At 34.0% G+C, this 16609-nt stretch overlaps 1 protein-coding gene across 3 annotated transcripts in view; it reads right to left on the bottom strand.

Moving 5' to 3' along the window:
• LOC126829533 (mucin-2) overlaps positions 1 to 16606 on the bottom strand; it is a 63228-nt gene extending 46622 nt beyond the window's left edge. For 2 of the 3 annotated variants that reach the window (XM_050559471.2, XM_050559472.2), the window contains exon 1: positions 2670 to 3062. In XM_050559471.2, the coding sequence (XP_050415428.1) occupies positions 2670 to 2754 (85 nt within the window). In that variant the 5' untranslated portion in view covers positions 2755 to 3062. Of the gene's footprint in view, positions 1 to 2669; positions 3063 to 10863; positions 11032 to 16443 lie in introns of those variants that run through there. The other variant, XM_050559473.2, reaches the window with a different exon arrangement.
• Positions 16607 to 16609: the final 3 nt, after the last annotated feature.

Raw genomic sequence — 16609 nt, 5'->3', positions numbered from 1 at the left:
TTACTCTTAATGAAAACCCACTACAGCCCAGTTTAAAATGAAATGAAATGGGGTTTAAAGTCCAACTGTTCTGAGCCGACAGAGCTAATGAAGGAGGGCATATGCCAAACAGTGTGCTATGAGCAACTTTTAGACACAAAAGGTGGGGTTCACCTTATGAGTGGTAAACGGAGGGCCTGACAGTCAATCAAACTGGTAAAACAAATCTGAGGTTCTGTGTAAGTATTCTTTGGCATGCATGATAAAGAACCCTTGACAGTTGTAATTCCAAATAAAGAGTTGGCTGTAGTATCACTGTCCGGGAAAGTTTTCCCTCATAGCACACTGCATGGTATATGCTTATATTCATTAGCTCTTATGGGGAAGAGACGTAGGACGTTAAAACCGTGTTAAAATCCATTTAATTTAGGTTCAAAAATTGTATGGGGTACTTATGACATTTCAAAGAAATAACAGCAGAAAAATGTCTAACAGAGCAGATGAGCTGTTATTATGTTAAACATAATATCATATATTATTTTAAATAGGATATAAAAGAAATATGTCACTGTTATGTTGCACAAACAGTTTCTAAATCAAAATACAATTAAATGCACAGATACCATATTTCTACAAATAAATTAAATAACTAATACCAACAGTGAGGGACATGTAAAAAAACATCTAAGACATTCTTTTTTTTTTCACTGAATGTAAATACAGAACAATAAACAAAGTAAAATCACCAACTGGCCGTCTGCCCAGATATCAATGCATGGTGTCTGTATGTCCATACAAATTTTGACCGCATGTGATAATTTGCCAAAATCTATATGATCACAGCATTAATCTGCCTAGTATCATTTTATTCTTGAATACATGTAATTAAAAGGCCCATGAATATAAAAATATATGACTAACACATATCTCTGTTTGATCGGGGTTATTAGTTAAGCTGTGTCGAAGTCAGGTTTTTTTCCTTGGAATATTTGGTTTCTTTATTGGAAAAGTACATAACTCAGCACTGCCCACACATTCTATGTTCTTCTGATGCTAGACAGGTCATGGTAACATGCCTCATCTCTTTATATTTAAAGTTCATATCTATAAATAGGGTTCCAGACGTGTTTGTACTGTACAACAGTTTGTTAAATAATAATAACATCATAGATGATTTTTTTCCTCTAATCAAATGTATTTAAAAGCCAATTTACACCAATTTTCTTACTATTATTTCACTGAGTATTAAACATAAAGTCTGCATTCTATCAAGATTCCTAATTGGCAAATAGGCTCTGTTTTGTAACAGAATTCCAGGAATTGAACCTAAAAACAAACAGATCATCATTAGATGGTTTGATGTAACATCTGACAACTTCCAACCACCAGAGTAGACAGAAATCTTCAAATGGGTTATGTATGGCTATGGATTAATTTCTCTTCACAAAACTGTTACTTGAGAACTCTAGTATATCAAAATAATTTAATTTTCTTACATGCACAAATAAAGTTGTAGAAGGTTGTGTCTACCATATTCATAAAAGGAATTAAAGATGCATTATGTAAGAGCTAAATCTGCAGGTCTTTATTTTGGATTCAAATTTTATATAAATTATTATTTATACATTTATTCACATGACAAGCCTGTAATCAACTCCTAGAGCATTGGATGGCAGAGATTTAAACGGATTGAAACACTATCACCATTTAATGAATTAGTTACAAAATGGTGAATCAAGGCCGAGTCTCAATTAGCAAGTACTGTTGCTACAATAATAAACAATCTATGCCACATCTTGCCAAACTTTAAACAGTGGTAACTTCGCTCAGGATATAGTAATTTGAATGATATTTTCAATATATTCATTTTGCATTATCTATTTTAGAACTATTACACCAAGAACACCACACTAAATCTAACGTACACACACACACACTAGTAAATGATCATATTTCTTTCAAATAATATTAGAAACTATTTTCAAATAGTTTTTAAACACATAAGCTACAGATTGGACAGACAAATGTATATTTGCACAAACTAAATGTTCCAGGCATGCTTAATAATAGTGGTAAAGTAATACGGATTAAGAAAGCAACTAATAAAAATATAAAATATTGTGTTTTATTATTTTCAATTCTAGATAATATCATTGTGAATCTCTTTCATACACATATATTGAAACAGCTATAACTGAATGACATTATCCTGTAGCATTAATAATGTTATATATTCCTTATTTTATCTGGAGGCAAGCTGTATACAGCATTGCCCAAAAGGCACAGACTTTGAAATGTTTCGATGTAAACTTGATGGCATATAAACGAAACTTCAGGATGGGTCCCAACTATTTACACATAAAGGTAAAATATTTATCTTCAAATATCAACCCATCAAAATAACATCTGACATATTGCCATGCAATCAGAAGAACCAAACAACCTTTTTTTGTCTTCATTTTACAACTTCAGTATGCTTAATCGTGGACAAAAGTCAATATGAATTATGCAAAAGTTTAAATATAACATATCGAAAGAGCATTATTCATTCTTATAAAACTTGGATAGCAGAAGGCAATTTCTAAAGTTAAAACGTATAATATAATAGTTGGCTGAATTTGTTCAAATTCTCTTTCCCTATTATCCCTAGACAATAACTAACTTTTCTCAAATTGAAAGTCAAACATTACCTGACTCGGATGATTCACCAGATGCTTCATTGTCATAGGGTCGTCTCTGTTGTATTTGTAATTCTAATCTCCAAGGACGATGCATATCCAATATTTGACGAAACGTAAGATTGGTAAACAGTGAAAACAATTATTCATATTTAATATGAACGTAAGTAATACAAGGAGTATAGTAATATATATTGTCTGTATGAATAACCAAATGTACACATGACAAAACGTTAATTTTGCCACTTCATTGATAAACACAGCATCCACACATCACTCTCAATGTAAAAGTGTCCATTAGCAGTACAAACACATGTACACAAAACTTGTTGCCAAAATCAACGAGGATATATTTCAAAGCTACGACTTGCTTCAAGTTTGTCGTGTGTTTAGTCAGAGTCAAGATATAGCGTGGAGTAAGATACTGGCCTTCAATGAACCACTGTTTATTTTCCACGTTTACTCAGGGTCTGTTATGGGATCGTAAACCAATTTTACTTGTTTTAAAAAAATATCTTGAATCCATGCCTGGGAGTGCCACCCTATGACAAGTTTCTGGCATTTGAAAGAGATTTGGGTAATCCAGTCTCAAGTCGTTACATTTTTCAATGGCTGCATGTACTCAGTAGATTGACAAGTGGTTATGAATGATCTTAACCTTTGCTGAATTTAGACAACTTAATAACATTTCCAACAAGTATGACTCATCCTTTATAATACATTTTGACAGATTAGATGGAAGCAAACTATTCTTTTAAAAAATCTTTATCCAGACATAATCCTTCAAATGCTATTGATCTAATGAAATGTATTCCACTCTGCTTTCGAAATGCATCTAAAGTTTCAATCTCTAGACGATCTTTTATTTTCTTGCATTTTCTAATCACCTTTTTAAATCTAAAATTTCTCTCTTCAGGCAAAATTTCGGAAATTGAACTTCAATGAATAGCATGCTTTAAATTTCACACTGTCATTATGAAGAGTGTAAATTAATTATGGCTGGTGTATAATTAGAAACAAGCTATGTACATGTCTGTGCTATTTGATGACTGTGTATAAAATTCAGTTCTTTATGGGTTTTGACAATTAAATCTTAAATCATTGACTCAAGACAACTCTCAAATGACCAATCTATTTAAAGAAGCATTATGTAAGATTTAGATAAAGAGCTGGTCGTTCTTGCTATCATAGTTCAAAAATAGATAATGCAAAATGAATATATTGAAAATTTCATTCAAATTACTTTATTCTGAGCGAAGATATTAGCCTTTGAAGTTTTGACATGATGTGTGCACTGATTGTAACCACCTTGCTGTTTGTTTGAGGTTTAGCCTCGCTTCACCATTTTAAAATTAAATCATTAAATGGCTGAACAGTTTTAAGATAGATTGCCAGGCAACGAAACATACGCCCACAACAGCTAAATCGTCCGGGCAGTCAACAAGAGTTGTTGCATATTTTTACTTTTTTCGGTAATGAAACATTTATAATACACTAAAATCTGATTAAGAGCAACAACTCATGAAGTAATTATCAGAAAACCATTAGAATTTGTTTGTTTTTTAGAAAGTTCTGCCCCATGCTAATATCATGGATTTAGCTGTTCAAGACATAAAAATTCATTGAAAATCAATATACTTGTTCGTCTCAAGATCTTAAGCGCTGTGTATCAATCTGAAGTCAATTGGATGATAACTTTAGCCTTTAGAGCGTCACAAAGTGATCAAGGGCCATAACTTTGGCAGTAATTATCGGAAATCATTGAAAATCGATAGGATTCTTTGTCTCATGACCTTAATAAACACTGTGTATAAATTTAAAGTCAATCGGATATAAATTTTGGCCTATAGAGTGTCCACAAGATTTTTCAAAGTGATCAAGGGCCATAACTCTGGCAGTAATTATCGGAAATCGCTGAAAATCAATAGGCTTCTTCGTCTCATGACCTTAAACACTGTGTATAAATTTGAAATCAATCAGATATTAACTTTGGCCTCTAGAGCGTCCACGAGATTTTTCAAAGTGATCAAGGGCCATAACTCTGGCAGTAATTATCAGAAATCGCTGAAAATCAATAGGCTTCTTCGTCTCATGACCTTAAACACTGTGTATAAATTTGAAGTCAATCAGATATTAACTTTGGCCTCTAGAGCGTCCACAAGATTTTTCAAAGTGATCAAGGGCCATAACTCTGGCAGTAATAATCGGAAATCGCTGAAAATCAATAGGCTTCTTCGTCTCAGGACCTTAAACACTGTGTATAAAGTTAAACTCAATCGGATATTAACTTTGGCCTTTAGAGCGTCCACAAGATTTTTTGAAGTGATCAAGGGCCATAACTCTGGCAGTAATTATCGGAAATCGCTGAAAATCAATAGGCTTCTTCGTCTCATGACCTTAAACACTGTGTATAAATTTTAGGTCAATCGGATATTAACTTTGGCCTCTAGAGCGTCCACAAGATTTTTCAAAGTGATCAAGGGCCATAACTCTGGCAATAATTATCGGAAATTGCTGAAAATCAATAGGCTTCTTCGTCTCAAGACCTTAAACACTGTGTATAAATTTGAAGTCAATCAGATATTAACTTTGGCCTCTAGAGCATCCACAAGATTTTTCAAAGTGATCAAGGGCTTGTGGACGCCGGACCGCTGGCCGGCCGGACGGAGGCGACAGCAATATACGACCACATTTCAATGTGGGCGTATAAAAATTGGATGACATCGAGAGGTGATTATGGTCTTGTCATGTTAATAAATGTCTAATTAGTAGTTTATATAACATTTAAGGCACAAAGAAAGACCTACAATAGGCAAATTTAGCTCTTGCATAATGCCTGTTTAAGGGACCACAAAATGTAGTTCTTGTAAATTAGAATCTAATTTTTCCACACTGTCTATTCCCTTATTCTAACCATTATTCATCATAGAGCAACATTTTTGCCCATTATAATATAGCAAAGGACAAGGATTTAAACTGACATCTAAATAATACAAAATAAAAAGTTATCTATTAAGTTTCCATGTTTAGATATGAAAAACTGTCATTAGTGGATAATAATCGTTTATTACATGAAAAGAAAAAAAACCTGTACATTAGACCCAATCTATCTTCTATACTATCTATTTATCAATTACATTTTAAATGATATGTTATGTTATACACAACAGATCAAGTCTCAATACAACAATCTCTAATATATTTCCTGTATTATAATGTATACATGTCGTGCAATACTGACCTATTCATTATGTATTAATATATTCATTAAATCCATGTATAATGTATTGAATAATTGATATAGTGTAGTTTTATATTGGTCTGACTCATACCAATGTGAAATCTATTGATTAATTTCTCATGATGTAACACACATTAAAGACAACCTGCAAGGGTATCTTTATAAGCTGTGCACTAAAAGATACAATACATGTCCACTAGCTTACAGATTAAAGAGAAAGTCACAGTTTTTACAGGCTCTCAATCAGTTAATTTGAGAATACATGTTTAACACCAGAACATAAAGACATAGGTGATACTAAGATGTATTATGTAAGACTGGAGGTCTTTAACTGGTAACTCTTTAGACCATCAGATGGATTAGAACACATGTAAGATTTACAAATTCAACAGTTAAATGGATAATCAAGACTTTGATTGTGTCAAGAACTTTTGCTACAATAAACAATCTATGTGACATATTCAAACACTTATAACTTCACTCAAAATAAAGTAATTTAAATGAAATTTTGAATACATTTATTTTTATTATTCTATTTTTGAACTATTGTTGCAGGCTCTTTATCTAAATCTGACAAAATGCATCTTTAATAGACCATTTTATTTGTTTTGGCAATTTCAGATAAAAATATATGCCATTTGGAAATGTAACTGCTTCAGAGCCATGGCCTTTATTTCTCCATTAAGCGACCTGATAAACTCAAGTCTTTTATATCTTTCCTTACTGGTAATTAAAACAGAGTAATGAGCTACAAAATTGTATTAATCAGTGACAAAGACAAAAGAATTTCATTACAAACACATCTGAGATTAGGCACATACATGTAAGTGATTGTTATTCAAGAAACTTGTCTCAACATACAAATAGACATCAGTTTGTCTTTATAAATATTAAACAAAGCTGTGAATAATCACTTAGAATTAGAATAAAAACACAATACTTCGGTCATTTCATGACTGACATATATATATTCTATGTCCAAGTGTGCAATAATATGGGGACAATTTTCCCAGACAGTTTGATTTCCATCTACTCTTCATCAAATTCCCAGGGTTCTTTCACGTGCACACCAATGACTATACAAGTGCATCTCATTTTTTTCCTCCCATCCCAATGAGTAGACATCACTTTATTTGTCATCCCTGCAAGTGCTAACGGTGACATGTGGCATAAAAAATTATAAAATTCTTTTCAGCCCATGCCAGGATTGAAACCCAGTACATACTAGTTATATGACCACAACCCCTCTGGATCTAGAAAGGAGTCTTTCATACAGACAAAAGCAGTTTTATTTACTGAAATATATCTGAGATGTTTTGTATGAGTCCTTTAGGCTTTAATGTATCATTACAACACAAGCTATCGAATTCACATTAAAAACAAATCTATTTTGCTTTAGATAATTTATCATGATTAATCATACATGTATATATCTAATTGATGATTCTAAAATATTTGATATTATTTAACTTTTATTCAACAAACTGAAGCACAATACGAAACGTAAAGAACCAAACTATTAGCAAGTTTTCTTTCTTGAATCTTGAACAAATTGTCTTTATGAAATTATCTCCCTTTTTACAAAGGTTGAACATATTGGGGTACACAATAGCTCATTCCAAGCTTAATTATCATAATGTTTTAAAAGTGTCAATCAAGTCAACATGCAACACGGCATGGGTCAACTGAGTATTATACTACCTCCACCAATTTGGTCAACTTAGAATAATCCAGTCGGACAATCGAGCACCACCTTAGATAAGTACACCATACCTGTTTATCTAAATTCACATTTGGAAGATAATTTAAAGTACCATAACAATGTAATCAGCCAGTCTAGGTGTTCAAGTGTACTACATGCATATATGGGAGCAGGACAATTGCCATCGGAACATCTGCCGATGATTGATATCATCTGTTTTTCTGTATTTATGTCCTTTTTGTTAAAAATAATCAATACTTAATAATTCACTTTTCTTTATTATTATCAGACAGGTTCAGTTTACATCAAAAATCTAAGCGCATCAATTGATTCATGATTGTCTAATGAAATCAATAAAATGGGTTTAAAGTCCTACTGTTCTGCTCCGACTGGGCTAATGAACACTGGCATATGCCATACAGTGTGCTATGAGGGAAATTTTGCCTGGCCTACTATTATATCGAATTCCAACTGCCAAGGGATGTTTTACATGCATGTCAATGTGTACACAGGGCCTTAGTTTTTCTTCCCATCCAAATGAATATGCATGGTCACTTGCCAGGCCCTATGTCCTGCACCACCGACAAGGGGGAACCACGTTTTAAAATTCTGATGAACTTTATCAGCCACCACAGGGATCAAACACGGGACCACCATGTTAGTGAGTTTTCTTACTCACTGAGTCACTATGGCTCCTGATTGTCTAATGAACAAGCATGCCAAGATTCATGTTGATCGTAGCTCCTGTTTCATAAATAACAGTGCTTATTATCATGAAATGCAACAATTTCTGTACATATGTACTTTCATTATACAATGTACGTTTATTTTACCCGGTAATTTTAGTAAAGTAAATATTGCTTAATGTATAATTAGCGGGTTGACAGGCAATAAAATATACATGTATGACGATACATGCTAATACTGGTAACCTGATGATAACATTAACTCTAGGCTCTTGAACATAAACAATGTGTTTTTCAATTTCAGATCAATAAGTTAATAACTTTTGACAATTAGATTTTTTGTCTCACATAACAGTAATTATTTGAAATTGTTGAAAATCAATAAGAATCTTTGTCTTATGAGCATACATATAAACACTTTATAAATATCATGTCAATCTTTTTGATAACTTTAGCCCCAAAAGTTCACAGGATTTTTTAAGCTTTGATAGCAATTATCAGAAATTGGATAATAACTTTAGCCTCTAGAGTGCCAACATGCAATTGTGAATGAAAAAGGACCGGCTTGACGAAAATATACGTCCACATTTAAAGTAGGACGTCAAAAAAATAAGTAACAGCATACTTTTGATAAGATCTGGATGATAAATTATAACAGTTAAGAAAAGAAACTATCCTTACCGAGGTATGGTATTTTAAAAACTTTAAAATAAAATGAAAATAAAAGAGTCAACTGTAACTCAACTGCTTGCTGAGAAATTATATAAAAGGTAATAGCATCACCGAGCAAAACATCAATCTTTGGTGATCAGGCCTTCTACAAATTCATTATTACCACCGGTATGTGACTCCATTTATATCCAACTGAAGTCTGAGAATTTATCTAAGATATTCATATACAATATACATGCCATTTGTCATGCTTCCAATTTGTATGTGGGGAAGGGTACACTATATGTATGTATACATGTAAACAACCACAAGTGAATTGTTGAATTAGCTCATTGATTTTTGCCGTTTAAATAATATAGAAATCAATACATGTATGTTTAAACATTTCATTATTAATACATCAGATATTAAACCCTCTATAGTCTTAAAGATACCTTCCCAGGTACAAACAATGTGATTTGACTATATTTGGACTAAAAACTAATTTATCCAACAAAATTATGCTTCAAATCCCTCTCAAAACAATTTAATGGCAAGGAACTACCCCAAGCCTTACAAATTTTTTTTAAGTAGCCTTGTTTGTCACATGAGTTGATTGACGTAGGGTCCTCTTTTAGTTTGTATTTGTCATTACTTGCTGTCCACTTACTATAAATATCGAAGCCATTTAATTGCCGAGTCTGTTGTACGTTGAAGTCTCTCATGGTTCTCACAACTGTTAGCCATTCCACAGTCGTTGTTGTTTGTATTTTAGAGTAGAGCCGAAAAAAGCTCCCCTTAATCAAGAAATTGAAAAAATCGCTCCCAATAAAAAAGTTCTCCTAGTTTCAATAAGAAGAATGATTTAGAAATTAAGGAAAGTGATCTGATATTAAGGAGAATGATTAGTTGTGTGTATGGGAAATGGTTCTGAAGATCAATAACTGCATGTTCTTGTTTTCATAAATGATAATAAGTCCCCCATGACTTTGTAAAGGAGAGCGATTTTCAGTTTTAAGGAGAGGGAAAAAAAATCCCCTTGGTCGACATTTAGGTGAGCGGCAGGCGCTCGAGAGCGATCGCTTGCCTTAAAAAACAATGACTGATTCCATTGGGTGCTCACCACGTCACTGAAGCAGGTAACAAGCCAACGGGTTGTCTGTCAGTGATACCCTTACATTTTTGGTCTGTGCGCATCCCAAATGTGTGTTTTACAAGAAATTCAGCATTTTTCTCGTAAGATTAGGTATCTTTACTTTCCATACACCAAGTGTGCCATACTATTATGGAAATAACTATCCTTTAAATACTTTTGTGGGAATGCATCTTTAAGTGTTTTAGAATCAGTATTCAAGGAAAGAAGAATTAGTTTGAATGTGGGCAAACTAAATGTAATTTATTTAAATAACACAAGCATATCTTAAATGCACATTTGGTGTAAGCTCATAGATTAGATTATTTATACCGACGAGGAAGAAATTAATTGGAGATTTTAATAAATCAAAATGTGTGACTGTATAATCAATGAGTAAAACTTGCAAAACAAACAGGTTTAAAGTCTTGTTAACACAATACATGTACTGTGGTCATTTTGAGACCGACAATTTCCATGGTTATTTAAACACTGCAAGGTTGGAGAGTTTTGCCTAGATAGCTGTGTTTAATTCTACTTTCTTCAATTTGTCAACGGGTACTGTTACATGACTGGACCAGTCACATGTAGATCAAAATGTCTTCCAGGATGTTAATGTTAGTAAATTTGACCTAAGCCTAATACAAAAAGAATTATGTTATCACCAAAGACGATCGAAAAATGTTCCTGTTTTTTTTTACTTTTTTTGTCCTGGATATAGACAGACGTTCTTTTAATCATATCCTTTTCCGATGACAGCACAGAACACAATAAAAATGTTGACTAAAATTTACCTTGATCCACCCGACTGTCATCTTCTGTCACACCAGTCTCTATTTCTGTGGATGATGTAGCCATCTCTGTTCTGGACCACTGACTGACGGCTGTATTAATCTCTTTACATTTAATCTCCACAACAACAAGTTCCTACTTACATCCTTACTAATCACTCTTATTTCCACCTTCAAGTAAAAAATCAGTTATTCAATTATATAAACAATTATCCATAAATATTCACATTTATATTGAGTAGTAGGCCTACAGGTTACGCCAAAGCAAGTAGGAGATTTGACTTCAATGGGATATTCCTTTGTCAAATCTTAATTCTCTCCATACACTTGATAGACTGATAATCCATTATAGAAATGTGAACAACACAGTTTAAAATATAGTTTATGTATATCAAAATCAACATAGAAAAAAATCAGTTTTTTATGAAAGCATTTCCTTCTCAGCTTGATTCACATCAACAATAAGATTTCATGATGCGTGTATCCCATCTTGCATTTTTTTTAATAATATATCATTTAGCAAAACAGATTTAGTTAAAATTGAAATGATAAGCTTCATAAAGATATCGGACTAACGAACGATGATTGATTGATCAGTTCAATTCGCCTTAAGGGTAGAGATAACAAGACCTTATAATGCAATTCACATGATCTCTTCTAAAAATAAAACCATTTTAATTTTTATACTACATGTAAGTCTAATCAATCAATTTTATAAATTATTAATAAGCAGTAACTTATTCATTTGTCTGACTCATATTAACTTTATAGATTTGGTGTGTTCATTATACTTAAAGCCACTCATCATTGTTTGTATATTTTCGAACAATAGCTAATTTTGACTTTTCTCGACTTAATCTGCTAATCCAATTGTTCATTTAACATTTAACAAAACTAAAATATCAACAATCTACCTGCTTGAATTTAATTGGATTAACAAGGGACAACACAAACATGTGACACTATGGTTTATACATCGTCTACTGATAACACCACACGATGCAAAATTTTCAATTAATATAATTCATATTGAAGAGAATTAAATTATTTTTTAACTGATATTCCTTTTAGAAATTAAACTATCACAGTCACAAGGAATTCAAAATTCCTCAAATTACCATCAGCACCTTTAACATTTACAAAAATAATTCTTTTATTCTAAAGATTAAATAAAAAAAACTGTTAGTGTATGGTACATGTAGTGTACCAATAAATATATTCTCAGAACTATAGTGATAACAAGCAATTAAAGGAGATACATGTAGGAGGGTTGGAGAACAAGAAAGGCACCCTGGAACCCAACCTCCAGTTATCTGCCCAGTTACAGTTCATGATTTGTATGACTGTAGAAGTTGAGTACAAGTATATACATGTATAGCTATCTAAAATATTTAAACTCTAATAGAATTGATCTTTTAACACAAGCTAAAATGTAGAGTAAGTCATTGTACATGATACAGAAATGAAAAGAAATCTAATGTTCTACTTTACTGCACCGACTGGGCAAATGAAGATATGCATGTATATACCAAACAGTGTGCTACATGTAAATGTACAAAGGAGACTTTGCCTGGACAATAGCACTACGGCCTACTCTTATATCAAATTCTTCGAGGGTTCTTCTATGGTCTCTATCTATATTCCGGTCCATCCGGAATATAGGGTAAATGTGTAAAGCCGAGAACCCAGTTTAAAATCCTTAATGTGGTGACATTAAATCGAAAACTAAAAACTGCTGCCCTGACATTATTCCATCAAATTGTAAATATATACTATTCAAAAAAAGTAGGGGATATTTGATTTTTAAGTGTTATTAAAGTCACCTAATGAAACTGACGAAGAAACAAATGACAAAATGAAATGAAGTTCACATTCATCGATTTATTCCAAATGATTGTTAGACTAAGTAAGGCACAGACTGACCATTATAAGGGTAAAATGATACCCGGGGTCAAACAGCAAAGTTACCACAGCATCACAACCAAGTCAGTAACGGGTAAATCCTCCTCTGTTTGCCAAACAAGCATTGATCCGACGTGGCATGCTCCTAATGAGACTTCTAAGGTCAATTTGGTCCAGATTGTCCCATTCCTGTTGCAACGCAGCAGCAAGTTCTTGGACATTGGCAGGACGTTGTTGACGTTGACGTAACCTCTGTCCAAGCATGTCCCAGACATGCTCGATGGGGGAGAGGTCGGGACTCAGTGCTGGCCAAGGTAATGTGGTGATGTTCTGTTGTTGGAGGTAACCTGTAACGATCCTGGCCCTGTGACATCTTGCGTTGTCATCCTGGAAGATGAAACGGCGGCCATGACGTCGTGCGAACGGCACAACATGGACTGCCAAGATGTTGTCCCGGTAGTACTGGCCTGTAACACGCCCTGCAACAACATGTAAAGCCGTTCTTCCAGCAACAGTGATGCCTCCCCACACCATAACAGAACCACCCCCAAATCGATCATGTCTGATGACGTTAACGTCTTGGAAGCGCTCGTTTCAACGACGCCACACCCTCCTACGTCTGTCCAAAAAATCAACAGTGAACCTTGACTCATCTGAAAACATCACATTGCTCCAGCGTCGATTATCCCAGTGTTGACGATCCCTACACCAACGACGTCTTGCCTGAATGTGATGATCTCTCAAACAAGGGATCACGCGAGGACATCGGGCGCGAAGGTGACCCCTATGCAGTCGATTCCGAATCGTCTGGCCACTCACTCTCACACCAGTGTCTGTTTGAAGACGAGCGCTGATCTGATTTGCTGTGATGACACGATTTCTCAAGGCCAAGGTACGGATAAATCGATCCTGGGCTTGAGTTGTCGCCCTTGGTCGACCTGAGCGTGGTCTGTCCTGTACAGATTGTGTATCACGGTATCTGGACCATAGCCTGCTTATGACAGACTGAGAAACATTCATCGTCCGCGCCACAACCGCCTGTGTTGTGCCGATCTGTAGCATGCCAAGGGCACGTAACCTTTCATTTTGGGTAAGCCGACGCATATCAAAATTTGTTTTCTGGTCACTAAAACAATTAAACTGATGTTTCCACCCTGGAATTCAATGCCACAATGACTGTAACATTCAAAGTCAGAGTCGTGCAAATCTTGGGTTGGACCCCCATGATAATCCCAAGCATCACCTGCATTCCATGCGGTAGCTATTGGTGCGTTTGGGCGTCACATGTAACTGGAAATGTTTCTTCTGTTAGGTTCTATAGTGACTTTTTTCGTAGTCATTTGCATATTTTAGTATTATGCCCCCAAAATCAAATATCCCCTACTTTTTTTGAATAGTATATATTGAATTTCACCAGTTGCTATATTTACCATTAGCGACAATATTATTATTACATGTTTCAGACCATTGTTTTCATAATGGTTTTACATGTTTCGGACCATTGTTTTCATAATGGTTTTTATTATTTCGTTGGGTTTTTTTTGTTGCCAATTTTAGTGAGAAGTTGCAGCAAAAACTGTGCATGGTGCGAACATTCTGCTAACGTAGATACTGTTGGCCTTTGTGGAACTAAACATTAAATATAAATTGGGTAATTTCTGACCAACAGGAAGTGATTTACGGATGGGACAAAAAATATTCTCAGATTCCCGATATCTTGCTTATTTGTCAACGGATCTCCGTCCTATTTTTATTTTTGGATTCTTTGGAAGAATCCCATAGGGGCTATGACGTTTTTTCGAAATTCGGAAGTTTGCTCTATTAGTTCTAACATCAAAGATTTGTGGAAGTTTTCTTCAGAATTTTTTTGACATTCAAAAGGATTTATCTCCTTTAGTATTTGAGGTATCCAGTTAAAACTTGGTAGGAATAATTAACACATTGATGTCTTCAAAACGGCATATTAAAAAATTTTGTGACAGCTTCCACTTTAATAGGTATTGGACATCACTATACTTAATTCATGGTGTAACTTGATTGTTGACGTTACAAGGTGTGACCTGCCGTACCGAAACACATCAGTACTACATCGGAGTTCTAGTTTATATTCATCTCCAATACATGTATAATATAGCCAAATGATCCTGAACAAAACATAATAAATGAAGCAGGTCAGTCACCTTTTTCCATAAAACCAATGAATGAATTTTGCTGAGCAGCACCATTCTTCCATAAACTCATTAAATGAAATCAACGAGGCAATTTTTCTACATAACCCAAACAAGGAATTAAGCAGGGAAGCCTCATTCTTCCATAAAACAAATGTTGGAATTTAGCAGGGCAGTGCCTATTTTAGACAAAACCAATGGGGGAATTTAGATGGGCAGTGGCATGCTTTCATCAACTCAATAAATGAATTTAGCAGGACAATTTCCATAACGCAAATGAAGGAATTAAGCTGCATAACTGTATTTTCCTCATAATTCAAAGAATGGATTTGTGCCATGGGAGAGCATAAATACTAAAAGAATCAACCAGGGCTGTTGTATTCTTCCATAAATCTAATATGAAGGAATTAACCTGGGTAACAGCCTTTCTACAAATGTTATCCAACATTCAATGAATTTACCTGGAGATCATTGATGTTAAAGGAAATCACCAAAGCAGCGACATTCTTTCCGTTTACACACCAGGTACGGTATATATACCTGGTCAACAGTACTCTTGTCTTTAACTCATCCTAGATCCTACTCCTAGTCAAGAATTTATATATATGTGTATTAGTGTCAAATTACCTGCCCAATCTATCATAATACCATTAACAACATTTTCTTACCCGAAATTAATGTAAAAATCATAAACCAGTATACCTACTAATAACAGGAAAGTAAATCTGCAAGGTATAGGCTTATACAGGAAATATTTATATTATTATGCCATGTTTGAAAATGGGTAGACTTTTCATACCACCTATATAATTGTGAGGTAGAACAAGAAAAAAATAGAATGTTTTGTATACGACTGTTGATAAACAACAGTACACTGGCCAAGAAAAAATGGAATGTTTTGTATAAGACTGTTGATAAATAACAGTACAGTGTGAAGTAATACACAATACACATAGGATAAAACTTACCTGGGATGAAAAGGTTTTAGGGAGGAAACTAACCCTACCAGTAATTGATTGTTTGAATATCTTTAAACAACCTGGGCAGTTCTTTTAATTCCTACACTAATACTGTATCCACACATAAGATGACAGTTACTTACTTACATGTATCATAATGTCTACATCTATTGTCACTGACTGTGCTATAGTTTCAGTTACATGTATTACAATAGGCTATTTAATTTGTGTGCATATTAAGACTAAACTTCTTTAATCATTGTAGATCCAATTTCCATATTCATCATGCAGGGCCTATTGTCAATTGATGACAATTAATTAACAAGGCTGTACAAGCTTGACTGAATAAATTTTCTTTATTCGTCACATAACGTGCAAATGTGAATATTTTTCTTTTATAAGTATGTCCTCTCAATCTACACTGTCAATTTTATGTCTTTGCTTTTCTTCGATTCATTTATAAAAACTTTGACTTGGACTTGACTTGTTTATTTCTTACAAAAATGTCAAAAGATATTAATATGACGATAATAATTATTTAATCAATATCTTACCGACACGACCATCTGTCGGTGCGGACTTGGGTATTACCAGACACTACTCAATTTAAAAGATGGATTTACTTCTATCAAATTATTAGGATATTCGTAGAGATTGATCACCTCAATTTTCATACCACAACAAACATGGCGTTGAGCGCGACAACGAGGTCAATTGATC

Source organism: Patella vulgata, chromosome 8 (assembly GCF_932274485.2).
Source record: "Patella vulgata chromosome 8, xgPatVulg1.2, whole genome shotgun sequence".
NCBI lineage: Eukaryota > Metazoa > Mollusca > Gastropoda > Patellidae > Patella > Patella vulgata.
Note: the sequence above shows the minus strand (reverse complement) of the source record. Positions and strands in the feature narration are given on the sequence as shown.